The sequence below is a fragment of the Parastagonospora nodorum genome, assembly GCF_000146915.1.
Source record: "Parastagonospora nodorum SN15 chromosome Unknown scaffold_9, whole genome shotgun sequence".
NCBI lineage: Eukaryota > Fungi > Ascomycota > Dothideomycetes > Pleosporales > Phaeosphaeriaceae > Parastagonospora > Parastagonospora nodorum.
Window position 1 is genome coordinate 715,218 of NW_001884557.1, and position 14,502 is coordinate 729,719.

Below are 14,502 nucleotides of genomic sequence, written 5' to 3' on the forward strand. Positions count from 1 at the left end.
CCACTCGGCAATCTTCGGTTCCAGCCAAATCTCGCATTTTATCGCCAAGGCCTGCACCCCGCTTTTCCACTTTGTGACGACAGTACTGCATGCCAGAACGTGAGGCATGGCATGTCGGTCCGAGTTCGCGAAGATATAAGAAATTCAGGTAATGACCTCTGAACTAAACTTAAGCTGCATGCACAGGTAGCACTGCCGGATCACACGTGCGAACTAGCTTGGATACATAAATAAATCCATCATTCCTCTCAAAGTACATACATCATGCACCTCAGCACCTCCCTCAGCCTCTTCCTATCAACCATAGCAACTGCAACAGCAACAATGACAAACACCACAACAACCCAGATCCCAGCCTTCAACCTTTCGTCACCCACGTGGCACTGACATCTGGCGCAAGCCCCCTTCGCATAACGCCTTCAGCGCCCCCACCTTCCCCGAAAAACTCCCTACATACCCAATCAGTGTCTTCCAACGCGCTCGCCTCACATTCACTCTCCCACCCGCTTCCCAGCTCCGCCAATATGACCAGGCCGGTCCTTCTCCTGCACCTCACCAAGCCCGGCGTCCCAGACAACCAAACCAAATGGATCAAAACCGGCATTGAATTCTACAAGGGCAAGCCGTACATCGCAACTGTCGGGTGCGACATCTGGGCAGACTGGTCTTTGACGCCGTCGTCGGGGGAGGGCGAGAGGCCCACGGCTACCATGGAGGCGAGGCGCGAGCGCGACGATTTGGGTAAGAGTCTTTGGGTGTATGCAATTGAAAAGGCTGCGAACGGGACGGAGGAGAGGAGGCCTTTGAGAGAGGTCAACTGGTTCTTTGCAGAGGAGGAGGGCTGGGAGGTTGGTGTTGGAGGGTATGTTGCTAGGCCGACGAAGGAGGGGGGCGAGGAGCTGCTGGAGGCAGAGTTTGGGGCGGGGTTGGAGATTGAGATACTGAAGGCTTAGAGGGAGCGCGATCGGATACAAGGGGAACTTGGGTACTGAAGTTACTTATTGTGATGCAATCATGAGATATAAACATTCACTGAAGCAGTGCACGGTGATGTATGATGCTTAGTACCATGCTGTAAGACTGTGGTGTAGAAGGCCACTGTCACAGGTGTTGAAGGTGCAAAAAGAGTGTGATCGTACTGCGATTCGAACTCACGAGCAAAAAATATGAACTCCGAATCATTTGCACTCGTAAATTAACTCGCTTGTAGAACCAACTACGACATGAGTGCCTCCCATGTGCGCCTTACTAGGTGTTCATGGAAGAGTTACGATTTAACTGATATATACACTGCTATGATAAGTGTTGTTTCCAGATATTAGAAGCGGCAGTGCCAGCTGGGCCGCGCCAAGAGGTGAATGTGCGGCCGACAGAGGCGCGTTTGCAGACGCGCACATGTCAGAGCAAACAGGCCGGTGCGCCGTAGCTTTTGAGCTCCGTTCTTGCTGCTCTTGTCCGCCATTCTACTTAATCGCGAGCTCAACTCCGCCTAAGATTCAACCACCATGCCGGTCACCATCCAGCTCTTCTATGTCCCCGAGAAGGCCTTGATCGACTTCCAGATCCATGCCTTTGAGTCCCATGATCGCATACTCCAGAATGTCCGCGCGCGCTTTGGTGTTCCTTTCGTTGCGGTCTATTCTCAAGATGCGAAGCGACAGCCGACGAACCTGAGCAAGGTGCTTGAAGGCGCAATCCTTCTTGTGACCACATCGGCCCTTGAACACCCGCAGCCCTATTCGCCGGTCGACTTCAAGCTGTATCGCGGTGAGGAGACAGGTTTCGTACATCCGAGTATGCAGGGAAAGCCATGGGCTGTACGTATACTAATTATCAAAACCGGGTTCTGGCACTAATGATATTAAGGAGACCAGCGAAACCGAAAGGAAGAGCCATATTGTCTCCCTTGGTGCGAATAGGCCAGAGACCAAGAACACCCTCCGCATCACCGAGCCTTACGCCGCTATCACCATTGAGCTCGACGCATTGAAGAAGACTCTTGGCATGCATACCAACGACAAGTATGCGCTGAAGTCTTCCTACGACAAGATCTTCAGGAACTGGGGCCTGTACTTCACTATGTGGCTACCTGAAGAATTGAAGCCGAAGGGTTCTTTGGCGGCCTATCAGTGGGACTTGGAGATGGTGGCATCGATTGCAATACTGGCCAAGGCAACTCCAGGCCAGGGACACATCCTCAAAGAGGTCCTCAAGAACTTTGTGGAGGCTCAGGGCACATTTCGTGTTCCGGTCGTGCAAGACGTTCTTCAAGTCATCGACTATATCTACCAGCGTGCGGGTTTGATTAATGCAAAGGCTAGTTCTTCAAACTAAACACGTAGCTTTTGCTAACTTTAGACAGATGACCAAGACAGAGAAGGACAAGATCAAGGAGAAGGAGCGTCAGAAGGCTAGAAAGGCTCGTAAGAAGGCGGCCAACAGGAGCAGGGCGGGCGAGGAGGACATGGACGAGCTTGATGAAGATGCAGCAGAGGCTGCGGATCCAAAGGGACTCTGGACAAAGAAGGATGGAGACGATGTCGACGACCTTGCAGACAAGCTGGGAGGTACTCAGACTTCCCGCCCTGCTCGTCGCACCTACGTAGAGGACACCGAGTCTGACTAGAAGGTGCTACCGTCTTCGATGTCGCAGCATCGAGTGTCTCTTGTAGTCGCCTAGGCTACGTATCACGATACAAAATGAATGTAATACCACACTGCACGACTCCTCGCGATGCAGAAAAAGGGGTGGTGGTGGTAAAGGTGGCATGTTCGAGTATGACCAAAGGGATGAAGTCGGCGCTTTCAGATGCACATGACGATGCGCGCGCCTGCGCCAAGACTTCTCACCGCCCACATGGCCTGGATTCAAGGGTCCACCAGTTGACCCCTTCGAAGGACAGATCCCCAATTGCTCCTTCCACGCTCTAGTTCTCACCTCTATACTTGTTGAGAGCGCTCCAAGTCTCCTAAACCCTCACACCTGACAGAAATTACAATCATGAGTCTGCAGCCACCCTCGCTCGCCATGCGCCCCGCGTCCCGATCTGGCGGCTCGACCAAAGCGGTTATTTTGGTGTGTAGTTTTGCAGGCGTGCACAGTATGGCAACGACTCACAACAGCAGGTCGGCGGGCCCTCCCGAGGCACCAGGTTCAGGCCTTTGTCTATGGACCTGCCTAAGGTGAGTCCCCGATTCAATTTACTCGGCCCACCCACACCCCACTAAACGCTTTCGCAGCCGCTCTTCCCCGTTGCAGGCCACCCCATAATCGAGCACTGCTTCCGCGCCATTACCGGCGTCCCCGAGGTCAAGGAAGTCTTCATCGTCGGCTACTACGAGGAGTCCGTCTTCCAGCCCTTCATCAACTCCGTCTCCAACAACTTCCCCCACTTGAGCGTCAAGTACCTACGAGAATACCAGGCACTGGGCACCGCAGGTGGCCTCTACCATTTCCGCGACGTCATCTTGAAGGGCAAGCCCGACAAGCTCTTCGTGCTCAACGCAGATGTCTGCTCTTCATTCCCGCTGGCGGAGATGCTTAAGTTGTTCGAGGACAAGGACGCCGAGGCAGTGATGTTGGGCACGAGAGTTGCCAACGAGGCAGCCTCCAACTTTGGTTGCATCGTCTCTGACGCACACACCAAGCGCGTACTCCACTACGTCGAGAAGCCCGAGTCGCACATCTCCAACCTTATCAACTGCGGAATCTACCTCTTTGCGACCGAGTGCATCTTCCCCGCCATTCGCAGCGCCATCAAGCGACGCACCGAGCGCCCGCGCCTCCTCTCGTACCCCTCCTCGGAGAACCTCGAGTCTTCATTCTACCAGAACGACGACGACGACGAGAACAAGGAGAATGCTGTCATTCGCTTGGAGCAGGATGTGCTGTCGGATGTTGCCGACAGCAGGCAGTTCTTCGTCCTCGAGACCAAGGACTTCTGGCGCCAGATCAAGACTGCTGGCTCAGCTGTGCCCGCCAATGCGCTGTATCTGCTGAAGGCTTTCCAGTCTGGCTCTGAGGAGCTCGCTGCTCCTTCAGCGAACATCATCCCACCCGTCTACATCCATCCCTCTGCACAGGTCGACCCCACGGCCAAGCTTGGACCCAACGTGTCCATCGGCCCTCGCGTCCACATTGGCGCGGGTGTCCGTGTCAAGGAGTCCATTGTTCTGGAAGACTCGGAGATCAAGCACGACGCGTGCGTCATGTACACCATCATTGGCTGGCACAGCAAGGTCGGCGCATGGGCCCGTGTCGAAGGAACCCCAACGCCCGTCACCAGCCACTCGACCAGCATCATCAAGAACGGCGTCAAGGTTCAGAGCATCACCATTCTTGGTCGGGATTGCGCCGTCGCGGATGAGGTCCGTGTGCAAAACTGCGTCTGCTTGCCTTACAAGGAGTTGAAGAGGGTGAGTCTAGTTCAACTCACACAAGCTAATGTTACTAATCTAATCACAGGATGTTTCCAACGAGGTCATCATGTAGATTTTACATCCTACATACACAAAAGGCTATGGATAGAGTTGGTCGTGTATAGACCATCTTTAGCATGAATAATGAGCGAACTTATGTTCTTGAACAACCACAATTCCCATTTAACAGTGTGAAGTGCAATCGTGAATATTAAAAGTTCATGAGCATGAACGAGTAAGCCAAATTCGGCGACAGCCTAGACCCACTAGCTGTGGTGTTGAGAGCGTCTGAGATGAGATCTGTCAATATTCTTACATGTGGTCCTTTGTGTCAAGTGCGATCATGTGGTCTCAAGTTTGCAGAATTTCTTTGAATCTACCCTTTTAAGACCCGCTTTCATTTGTCCGCTCCGAGAATATCAGCGAGAACCCCGTAGAATGGACCTTCTCTCATATTACTTGATCTCACTGACGCGAAGACCATCCTTCTTCAGGCCAATTCTTACAAAGGGGCTTTGAATTGTAGACTGAGAGCATTCAGAACTAGACCAAAAGAGGTAAAGCCCCGCGGATCGCATTGTTTCGTTGGAAAGGGTCCTCATTACTCCGCACGAATCTCACATATATATATATATATATATATAGCTGACACCAGACACGTATACACATCTACTTGCTCTCTTACAGCGAAGTTGGCAATTGTAGCGTATATAACGCCCGTCCTCTCTTCCGGTTAGACGAGAGATCCATTGGTCAAAATTCGTAGCGGGAGCCATACCCCCGGATAGAGCCAGTAGCCAAATCAAAAAAATCAGAAATGTCCGAAGTAGAAGCTACGCTGAATGCATACCGAGCGAGGCTTGCGGATGGCGGCAACTCCAGTCCTTTCCTCAACCCCACACCCGAGACAGGCAGACGATATGAAGCGCCCATCGCCACCGCACAGAGCGAAGGACTACCAATAATCGACCTCTCTGCGTTTCTGGATTCCAACTCATCGCAAGAAGCACGCCAGACCACTGCCAAAGCCATCAACGCTGCGTGCATCAACTACGGCTTCTTCTACCTCACCGGCCATGGCATCCCTCTTTCCAAGCTTGACGAAGTGATTGCGTTAGGACGAGATTTCTTCGCACTGCCGCTCGAGGAGAAGAACAAAGTCAAGCGCTTTGACGCAGGCGGTCCCGAAGGCGGCGATGGCGCGAGAGGCTACCAGGGCCTTGGGGAGAACATCACCAGCGGTCTGCGAGACATGCAAGAAGCGATCGACTGGTACGCCGAATGGCCCGCCGACAAACGGGAGACTGGAAACGGTGGGCCGGGTAGTCTCAAGACACTCCAGGGCCCCAATCTCTGGCCCGAGCTGCCCAAGGACTTGAAGCCGATTTATCTGGACTACATCGAGCGCGTCAAGAAAGTTGGTGAAGCGCTCGTACATGCCATGGGGGTCGCGCTCGATCTTGGTCCTCCTGGTTCTGATAATCCAGAAGATGAAGAGGTCTTTGTGAGGAAGTGCGAGGACTCGTTTTGGGTTATGCGCATGATTGGATACCCGCCGCTTCCAAGCCCGCAGACTCCAGGAACCGACGATGCGCAATTCTCCTGCGGCGCACATACGGACTATGGCTGCGTGACTCTATTGCACGCCGATTCTACCCCGGGCGCTTTGCAAGTACAGCTCAAAGACGGGACGTGGCTGCCTGCAGATCCCGTACCGGGCGCTTTTGTCGTCAATATCGGTGACATGATTGAGCGCTGGACGAATGGGCTCTGGAAGAGTACTATGCATCGTGTGATTCATCGGGGAAAGGAGGGCGAGTATAGGATCAGTTTGCCGTTCTTCTACGAGCCGAATTTCCATACGACGGTTAGGCCGTTGGAGAAGTGTGTAAGGGAGAGTGGGCGGGAGGAGATGCATAAGGGGAGCACGTATGGAGAACACTTGCTCACAAAGGTGTTTAGCAATTTTTACTACAGTAAGAGGACGGATTGGTGATAGTTGGGTTGAAGTATGATCCTTGGATCCAATGTTCATTCTTCATTAGTTTGCTGGCTTTGCGAGAGCCGAAGTCTCTCAATTTATTAATCATTCCACGTCCCGTATCTCGAATACCGACTGAGCATTCCTGATTCCACTACTTCTCCGCCATAGCTCCACTCTTCTCCTTCTTCGTCTTCTCCTTGAGCGCCTTCTTCCTCTCCTTCTCCCTCGCCTTGGCACTCTTCGGCTTCGTTAGCTTCTCCTTGATGACCCCCGCGCGCTCAAAGATGATGTGAACCGCATTGACGACGTCCTGAAACTGCAAAACCGGGCTCGTGTCAATTCCGTCCCCAATCCGCAGCTGCACCGCCTCCTCCAGAAACTCCGCCGCAAGCCGCGCCTGCCCCTGCGTGAAGCTACTCAACACCGCCAGCCCCGCAACGACACCCTCATCCCAGAACTTCGACGCCGACGGCTTGACTTTTGCCGGCTTCATGGCATCCGGGAGGAAGTGATCGATGTTCGTTCCCCAGCGCTGTTCAATTAATCCCTCGCACTCCTTCGCATCAACACGCTGCCGTCCCACCATCTTCATCTCTTCCTCAATCGCCTCCCAAGCACGTGTGATTCTGAGCTTATTCCTCATGCGCGGTTCCTCCTCATTCAGCCGTACGACATGCGCGCATTTCTCGCGCTCACTCGCCCACTCCCACTCTTCCGCGTCGGGCCCCTCTTGCCCATCGTAGAACGCGAATTCAGCAGGTGAGTCCGGCAACATGACCTCCTCGCGGGATGCACCCACTAGAACGCGCTGGTCGTTCTGGAGCGCGTCGAGCTTGGTGAGAGACCTGGCATCGGCGGTGTACAACGCCGCATACTGGATTTGCAGGGCGAGACGGATGCCTTGGAGGATCTGGTCGTTTGATTGGAAGGGGGTGATGACGAAGTTGGCGACGGTCCGCTTCGTCGAGGGACAATGGAGTTGGATTGTTTTACTCATTGTTGTTTCGTGGTTGAGCGTGTTTGTGGGGTGAGGGGGAGAGGGAAGGAGCGGTGTGGATGTTATGTTATGGGGAGGCGGGAGTATGCAGTTGCCCGTTGAGTGTAACCTAGCGTCGTCACGGGACTTGGTATCTTTCACTTTGGTTTCACCGGATGGAGCTTTACCGCGGCAGGGATTATGGAACGCGATGCCAGGTAATGGCGACGTGAAAGTCGAAGGAAATGTGTGCCTCCAGGAATGTGTTCTGGCAATTACGCCAACCGTGGCTGAGACGCTGGAGGATAATGAATTTTGGAGGAAGCTCCACGGTCATGAAAGTTGCGAAATATATCGATTCATGTTGTTTATCTAGATCTAAAGACGATTGATCTCATATGCTCCAGGGGTGATTGCAAAGGACATCATGTAGTCCACACCATGACAGTCATTTCTGAATAACGCTATTATGTATCTAACGATTCTGGATTAGATTAAATTTCAGCGCAAGGTACAAGATTCATGATCCTGACGTCCAATTATACTGACTTTGTTTTCTCCTCAGGAGACGTTTCATGTACACCAAACAGGTCACGAAATACAGCCGAATATCACAGGTACACATGGAAGGCGATCATGTTGTAGATGCTTCTACAATCTTACGAGTGCTAATGGGCTGTCATGGTTTTGCTCTGACGTTCGAATTCCACGTTTGTCGCTCTAATCATGCACTTTTTGCACCTCTTCCTAGTGTTTGATCTGCCGCCTTGGCGGCGTACAATCCATAAAGAAGATGTTTTCAATCATCATACAGCATCTTGCTACGCTTTGATAGCATGGTGTACGTGGCGTATAAACATCTTGTCCACTGAGTTCCTCCTGGTTCATTCGTAGCATCATGTAATGAGAGTTCTTTAGCCTTTGCTCGCGCAACTCAAAATGCACTAGAACCTGAGACGCAGAACCCAGCCGCCTAGAATAGAGTTTCAGCTGATATGACATCACGAGTAAATGGTAGCAGGTAATTGCAACTGAATGAGAGCGAGGTCTTATGAATTATATGCTTTGCAGTCCTAAGCTACACAAAATGATACGACACGTGAGCCTGACAACTTCTATGCAGCATTTCGCGGAGTGAACTGCAACTGCAGAGGCGGCAGCGTCACAGTAAACGTATCCAACATCTCATTATCAAACGTAACCCCATCCTCACCCGGCGCAAACGCAACATCAAAGTTCTGCGCAATCATCGAAAGCGAAGTGCGCAAGCTCAACTGAGCGAGGTTCTTTCCCGGACAAGCATATGCACCTATTTCAATGTCAGCAAATGCACGCAAACCCCCAATACGTGGTATCTTACCCAGCGAGAACGGAAGATAAGGCGCCTTATCCGTCCCCATCTCCTCCCTCCTCTCGCCAAACCTCTCCGGCACAAACTTATCCGCCTCAGGCCAATACCGCTCATCCCTCTGAATGAGCCAAATTGGGACCATGACATTAGTGTTTCCCGGAATATACACATCGCCGACTTGGATACCCTTTGCGGGCGTTTCTCTCGCGCCACCGGTTAGCAGCGCGGGCTTGAGCCGCAGCGTCTCGTTGATGAAGTCATCGACGTAGGATACCGATTTGACTTTTTCATAGGACCAGTCTGAGTAGCCACCAGGCATGGCGCGGTCGAGATGGGCTTGAAGTTTCTTTTGCGTGGAGGGGTTTTTGGCGAGGTAGAAGAGGGCAGAGGCGAGTGTTGTTGCTGTTGTTTCGCTGTGGTTGTGTTAAAATTAGGCGTTGTTGAAAGGGGATGTTAGGAGCTATGTGATGTACCTTCCTGCGATGATGACGACGCGGGCGTCGTCTTCAAGAGCGGCGGCGCTGGGAGAGGCGGATACGTCGCGCTCTTTGACGGCTTTGAGGAGCCATGATACGATGTCTTGGGGCATTTTCTCGCCGTCCCATGTCTATGTAATAGTTAGTCGGGTATGTTACTTGGGGTGCATTTGGACTTGGTGACATACTTTGTGCTTTTCGCGGATTTGACCGGCGCAGAATGAGAAAAATTCTGTGTATCCCGCAGCTGCTCCGGGAATGGAGCCGAGAATATTTAGCAACCAAGGTACGGTGCTCATTATACCAAGCATAGTCATGTGAGAGTGCACGCCCTTGATAGCAGAGTGTTCAACACCAGTGTTGAGGTTATTGAAGTCTTTGCCAAAACCAACTTCGCCCATGACGTCGAAGCTGAAGAACATTGACCAAGTTGATACGTCCATGGGCTTTCCTGCAGCCTTTGCAAGCTGAGATTTGAATAGATCTGCCTTTGACTTGATGCGAGGTTCATACGAGCTCAGAGCTGGATGGCGTTAATCTAATAATATTGCTGGAATCCTTTGCTCTCCATACCTTTGATGGAAAAGCCTTTATCCCATGCTCTGCGACGCAGGCGATGGCCGTTGAAGTCACGAGTCATGTGGATTGAACACTTCTGCGGGTCATTGCCAGTTTGTCCATACCAGGTCGATTTTAGACATTGTGAGTTGGGTCCGTAAAGCAGCGGGACAGCTTCTTTGCGGTTGATACTGATCTCTCTGGGCCCTTAATTTTCATGAGTATTGACATCCTGTTGAATAATTGACTGCAAGTTGCTCACCCGTCCGAACGAAATCACCATACTGTCCATGCAGATTCGCCAGCTCTTTGTAGAACTGAACGTCCTTTGCCGAAAGTGAAGCCGCGTAAAACTTCGAGAGCTTCGCGGGGAAAGGTCCCGGAAACTTCCTGCAACGGTGGAATACCAATCTGTAGATAGCAATACTGGAGAGAACCCCGATGTTGAAGCCAGCAGCAAGCAGGAAGGCTGATGTGAAACCGAGTGTGTACATGGAGACCAGAAACGTTGCAACATACGCAGCCATGAAATGGAACATATAGTAACATCGAATTCGATCGGACGAATCGCAAGATGAAACAGCACCCCAAGCAGCACGGCTGACCCAGCAGTAGGGACAGCATGGCCTTGAGCCACGCCGTGAACAGCACCGAGAAGAGAATCCATGAGGAATGAGAATGCACTCTGGCGTGCTTGCTTGAAGTACAGGGAGCAATTTGAACCCAAGCAGGAATCGAATGAATAACAGCCGTTCTATATGGGACGCCTTATCCTGGCAGACGTACTGCATGTATCGCTAACCGTAAAGCGTGGCTTTACCGCGGAGACGGCTCGGCAGCCGTCCAATGTTATGGCACCTTCGTTTTGGGTGCTTGCATGCGCTACAGTCGCATCCTGGACATCCATCACACACCAAAAGGACTGGGTATGCGGTTGGGTGGAGGGCGTTACAGCTGGGGTAAAGCGTGGGTTTGCTTTTCCCAGCGCACCGGTCCAGCCGCTGTCGTTCTTTCACTCCGGTTAAAATGGTTGGCTGTGTCGCCACACGCGAGCTTACGCCCCTACCGTTGGCCCCACCGGCGGGAACGGAATGCCATCCATGTCGCCCAGACATGTTTGCCGTGAATTAGGCTTGCCGTGAATGGTCGTTTCAGGCCCACGTTCTTCTCGCGTAGAATTGCTTCTGCTCGCGCAGATCGATGCCAGCCGCGTAACGTTCTCGGCCGCCATCACAGTGCTTTATGTAACTTTCAGGGATCGGCAGTGTATGATCTAGTAAAAGTGTATTAGCTCTTACGGTATGTAGTGGGTCTATCGCGAATACTAGCCCGCGGAGGTGTTCGTTGGGCTCGGAACACTCAAAGGACCAATATTTCGCCAATCTTCCGAACGAATCCTTGGGGTTACTTGGATAATGATGCGTGCTACATGCTGATCATGGCTCAACGGCTTCTTGATGCCACCGAAAGGGGGTTGGCAGTGACCCCATGCGAGTGACACTGGCCAATGCAGATCAACATGCAGTGTTCCTGATTTGCTTTGGTGAAAAAGGAATCGAACCCATGTTGTCGGTACCTGAGGCATGTGCTTGAGACAAGTACTTGTAGACTTGCGGCTGCATGTCTACGGCGGCAGTTCCTTGCGGTCTTTGTGCATGTCCTACTGCGTCTGCTACAGATCAGTTCTGACTTTGCACTGATGGGTTTGTCAACTCTACAGCCGCTGGCTTACGCCGTAGCCTATGTCTCGTTCTTCTTTGGTATCACTTCTACGATCCTCCGATTCTACAGCCGCCAATTCGTTCTCAAGACTGTGGGATGGGATGATTACATCGCTATTGGGATCCTGGTATGGTGATACAGTATCTTACCCCAGGTAATAACCCAACTAAACAAACTTTAGGTCCTTGTTCTTGGTCAGCAAGTGGTGCTGCATATGTTCCTCTACTGGGGATGCGGACAGTGAGTGAACGATGCTTGAATCCGGACTTGTTAGACCCGAGCTGACTCTAGCGCTAGACACATGGATCAACTCAGCGGTGTTCAAGTACTCGAAATTCTCAAGGTGAGTGAGACGTAGGACGCCCTAGTCGGCATGAGTTAACATGACTTGTAGTGGCTTTTCATTGAAGAAGTGGTGTATTATACAGTGCACTGGGCCATAAAAACAGCCTTCTTGGTGTTCTACTTGCGACTGTCACCGAAAAAAACATTCCGCATGTTTGTCCACATTGGCGTGGCACTCAATGCCGGCATATGGCTGATCAACGTGTAAGTCGCGACATGTATGAGCACAAGTCAGTCGCTAGAGAGCTAACGGGAACATAGATGCCTGGCATGCTTTCAGTGCGTTCCATTCGATGAGATTCTTCATCCAGGAACACATCCCGATGCTGTATGCATCAGCAAGCTTGTTTTGTTGATAGTTCCCTCTATCCTCGTAAGTGGCTCGGTTCACTGCCGCACCTTGATAAGTCTAACAAGAGCTCAGAATATCCTCGAAGACTTCTACATTCTCCTTCTTCCCATCTCCACGGTCTGGAACCTACAAATGTCAGCACGCCGCAAAATCGCCGTGCTGAGTGTCATCGCTTTCGGCAGTAGTTCGGTCATTATCGCATGTTTCCGCTTGATTCCTCTCTTCGAACTGAACTCCTCGCCAGACACATCCTGGGTACTCGGCAAGATGGTGATCGTCGCTGCCCTTGAAATCCAATTCGCTGTAATTGCTGTCAACTTGCCATCGTTGAAAGCGTTGTGGATGCGGTACACTGGTGGCAGCACATCAGGATCTGGAGAAGGTAACTCCAGGCAGAAGGCGTACAGACTGTCCTCCTTGGAGCGAAAAGGAGGAAACAACTCTGGCACTCGATGGGGAACAGGAGGAAGGAGCAAGGGCTCACGTGGAAGCATAACGATGATTGAGCGAGGCATTACCAGCACGGAGTCTGAGGAAGAACTGTTTCGGCAAGGTGGAACTTCGTTGCAATTGCCAATCCAGGGCAAGGAAGATGAGACTGGACGTATCAAAGTCACGAGGGAAGTGGATGTGAAGACTTCTGAGGACCAGAAGAGCTCTACCCCACCTCAGTACTTCCTCCGAGGCGACTGAGGTCTCTGATCGAGGAGCCCGTGTTACAAGAAAAGGAAGTCTAGTATCGATCGCATAGGTAGTCGTTGTATGTCTAGGGCAACCGCGATCTTCTGTTGGCAATTGAAGGAGCCCACATTTGCGTACAATACAAATGCATCTTTTCGTGTCATCACCCCGTCGATGTCGAGAAACAAAAAGCAATATGAAGATCATTGGAAGTCTTGTCAGCCTATACTAGTGCCAGTCCTGAATGTGTCCAATCTGCCCGGGCGTCTAGAACGCTGCCCGTCCATGATGATCATCAAGCCTGGCCACAGGTTTCTTACCCCTCCTTCATTCTTGTCGATGCTAGGGTGTGTGTGAGCACATTTCGAATAGCACCGACGAAGCTACCAAGAGCCAAGAAAACGATGACGAGGCGGGTTGCTTACCTCCCTCCCTGCTCGCTTAGGATTCGCCCCCTCCTGAACCACATGTGTCTCCACCCCCACTGAAGTTCTCCGCAGGATTCAAGCCACCACAAAGCTTGTGTGGCGCGAAGGAGCCCCAACCACTCGCAGTCCCGTCTTGAGCCGCACAATTTACCGCAAATTCTTCTTAGCAAGAGTCGCATTGACAGGAAGCGAGCCAGATTGGATTCGGAGGACAAACCGAGTCGCTTTTCGGACTGTCAACCGAAGGCGGATTGAAGCGGGTGCTGAGGCATTGGAGCGGTGCGATTCCTGGTACTGCAATACTAAGCAGAATAGTCTCGACGTAGATGTTCCGCGTCTTCCAGGAACAACCCTGAGAGGTGAGACCGTTGGCTAGCGAGGATGTCTTCCCGGACTCCTCAAACACGCGCACCGGAGCTGTCTCCCCCGTCCAATAATCATAGACACGGCTCGGACCTTATACCAAATTCTCCTACTCTTCATACCTCTGCATCGATCGCGAGTGATCGGAAATAACCTCAATCGTCGGGCTTGAACAAAGTACACGTATGCTTGACTCATTGCTCGGCGAAACACAATTCAAAGACACAACCAACGATATTGATGCATCTATGCCAAGCGTCGTGATGGCAGAAGAGGTGTGGATCCATGCAGAGAATCAATGCTTTCTGTAAGTTGCGGGCTTGCGGGCACGGTAGCGGAAGTATGTGGCCGGAGGTCAGAGCGCTGGTGACGGGAGTGGAGAAGCACGTGAAAAATAATGCATGAGATAACTTCAAGGTTGTGGAGCACGAACAGCATGGCGGATAGAGTAGGTTTCGCTTCATCACAATCTGTGAAATGAGTCGTACATTTCACATGAATCAAAACCAGATCGATACTCGGGTGTGCAGATGCGACTGCGATCTTCGAGCCGTAGTGTGGGATTGCGGCAAAGCGGCACAGTGCCGTCGGTTCAAAGTCATGGACAACGTGACTCGTAGAAACAGAGTTTCCGAGCCCGATCTTGCTGGCTTTGAACTGAGATGCGCATTCAAAAAGGCATAGGTGTGAGTGTTGCAGAGTGCGAAAATGAAGTGATACAAGTCAGGAGAATGGAACTGGCGCGCACGATCCCCGCCCTTCGGCAAGCGGCACCTGCACCAGCATCGATTCTGCGACAGGACCCTTCAGATCGTCCTCCAGAGCCGGAAACTTTTGACAGTGTTGC

At 51.9% G+C, this 14,502-nt stretch overlaps 8 protein-coding genes across 8 annotated transcripts; 6 read left to right on the plus strand and 2 right to left on the minus strand.

Moving 5' to 3' along the window:
* Window positions 1-524: 524 nt before the first annotated feature.
* SNOG_06384 (hypothetical protein) lies at window positions 525-953 on the plus strand (the record flags this gene model as incomplete). The annotated part of the gene is made up of 1 exon (XM_001796704.1): window positions 525-953. The coding sequence occupies one exon, from the start codon at window positions 525-527 to the stop codon at window positions 951-953; it is 429 nt and encodes a 142-aa protein (XP_001796756.1).
* A 552-nt stretch (window positions 954-1,505) lies between these two features.
* On the plus strand, window positions 1,506-2,626 carry SNOG_06385 (hypothetical protein; the record flags this gene model as incomplete). Its single annotated transcript, XM_001796705.1, has 3 exons — window positions 1,506-1,817; window positions 1,867-2,299; window positions 2,343-2,626. 3 exons carry the CDS (start codon window positions 1,506-1,508, stop codon window positions 2,624-2,626), a joined length of 1,029 nt encoding a protein of 342 aa, XP_001796757.1.
* Window positions 2,627-2,924: 298 nt separating this feature from the next.
* SNOG_06386 (hypothetical protein) lies at window positions 2,925-4,589 on the plus strand. Its single transcript, XM_001796706.1, has 4 exons — window positions 2,925-3,076; window positions 3,127-3,183; window positions 3,241-4,416; window positions 4,466-4,589. The coding sequence occupies exons 1-4, from the start codon at window positions 3,002-3,004 to the stop codon at window positions 4,490-4,492; spliced, it is 1,335 nt and encodes a 444-aa protein (XP_001796758.1). The 5' UTR covers window positions 2,925-3,001; the 3' UTR covers window positions 4,493-4,589.
* A 647-nt stretch (window positions 4,590-5,236) lies between these two features.
* On the plus strand, window positions 5,237-6,415 carry SNOG_06387 (hypothetical protein; the record flags this gene model as incomplete). Its single annotated transcript, XM_001796707.1, has 1 exon — window positions 5,237-6,415. One exon carries the CDS (start codon window positions 5,237-5,239, stop codon window positions 6,413-6,415), a length of 1,179 nt encoding a protein of 392 aa, XP_001796759.1.
* A 139-nt stretch (window positions 6,416-6,554) lies between these two features.
* Window positions 6,555-7,400, minus strand: SNOG_06388 (hypothetical protein; the record flags this gene model as incomplete). The annotated part of the gene is made up of 1 exon (XM_001796708.1): window positions 6,555-7,400. One exon carries the CDS (start codon window positions 7,398-7,400, stop codon window positions 6,555-6,557), a length of 846 nt encoding a protein of 281 aa, XP_001796760.1.
* A 1,094-nt stretch (window positions 7,401-8,494) lies between these two features.
* Window positions 8,495-10,258, minus strand: SNOG_06389 (hypothetical protein; the record flags this gene model as incomplete). The annotated part of the gene is made up of 4 exons (XM_001796709.1): window positions 8,495-9,132; window positions 9,511-9,729; window positions 9,780-9,964; window positions 10,050-10,258. The coding sequence occupies 4 exons, from the start codon at window positions 10,256-10,258 to the stop codon at window positions 8,495-8,497; spliced, it is 1,251 nt and encodes a 416-aa protein (XP_001796761.1).
* A 1,724-nt stretch (window positions 10,259-11,982) lies between these two features.
* Window positions 11,983-12,876, plus strand: SNOG_06390 (hypothetical protein; the record flags this gene model as incomplete). Its single annotated transcript, XM_001796710.1, has 2 exons — window positions 11,983-12,035; window positions 12,249-12,876. The coding sequence occupies 2 exons, from the start codon at window positions 11,983-11,985 to the stop codon at window positions 12,874-12,876; spliced, it is 681 nt and encodes a 226-aa protein (XP_001796762.1).
* A 1,042-nt stretch (window positions 12,877-13,918) lies between these two features.
* Window positions 13,919-14,339, plus strand: SNOG_06391 (hypothetical protein; the record flags this gene model as incomplete). Its single annotated transcript, XM_001796711.1, has 2 exons — window positions 13,919-13,962; window positions 14,186-14,339. 2 exons carry the CDS (start codon window positions 13,919-13,921, stop codon window positions 14,337-14,339), a joined length of 198 nt encoding a protein of 65 aa, XP_001796763.1.
* Window positions 14,340-14,502: the final 163 nt, after the last annotated feature.

What these genes read in the sequence shown, in the direction of transcription:
- SNOG_06386 (XM_001796706.1), top strand. Translation starts at nt 3,002, where the DNA reads ATGAGTCTGCAGCCACCCTCGCTCGCCATGCGCCCCGCGTCCCGATCT. An exon ending in CGACCAAAGCGGTTATTTTG is followed by an intron (nt 3,077 to 3,126) that starts GTGTGTAGTTTT and finishes TCACAACAGCAG; the next exon opens with GTCGGCGGGCCCTCCCGAGG. An exon ending in TGTCTATGGACCTGCCTAAG is followed by an intron (nt 3,184 to 3,240) that starts GTGAGTCCCCGA and finishes ACGCTTTCGCAG; the next exon opens with CCGCTCTTCCCCGTTGCAGG.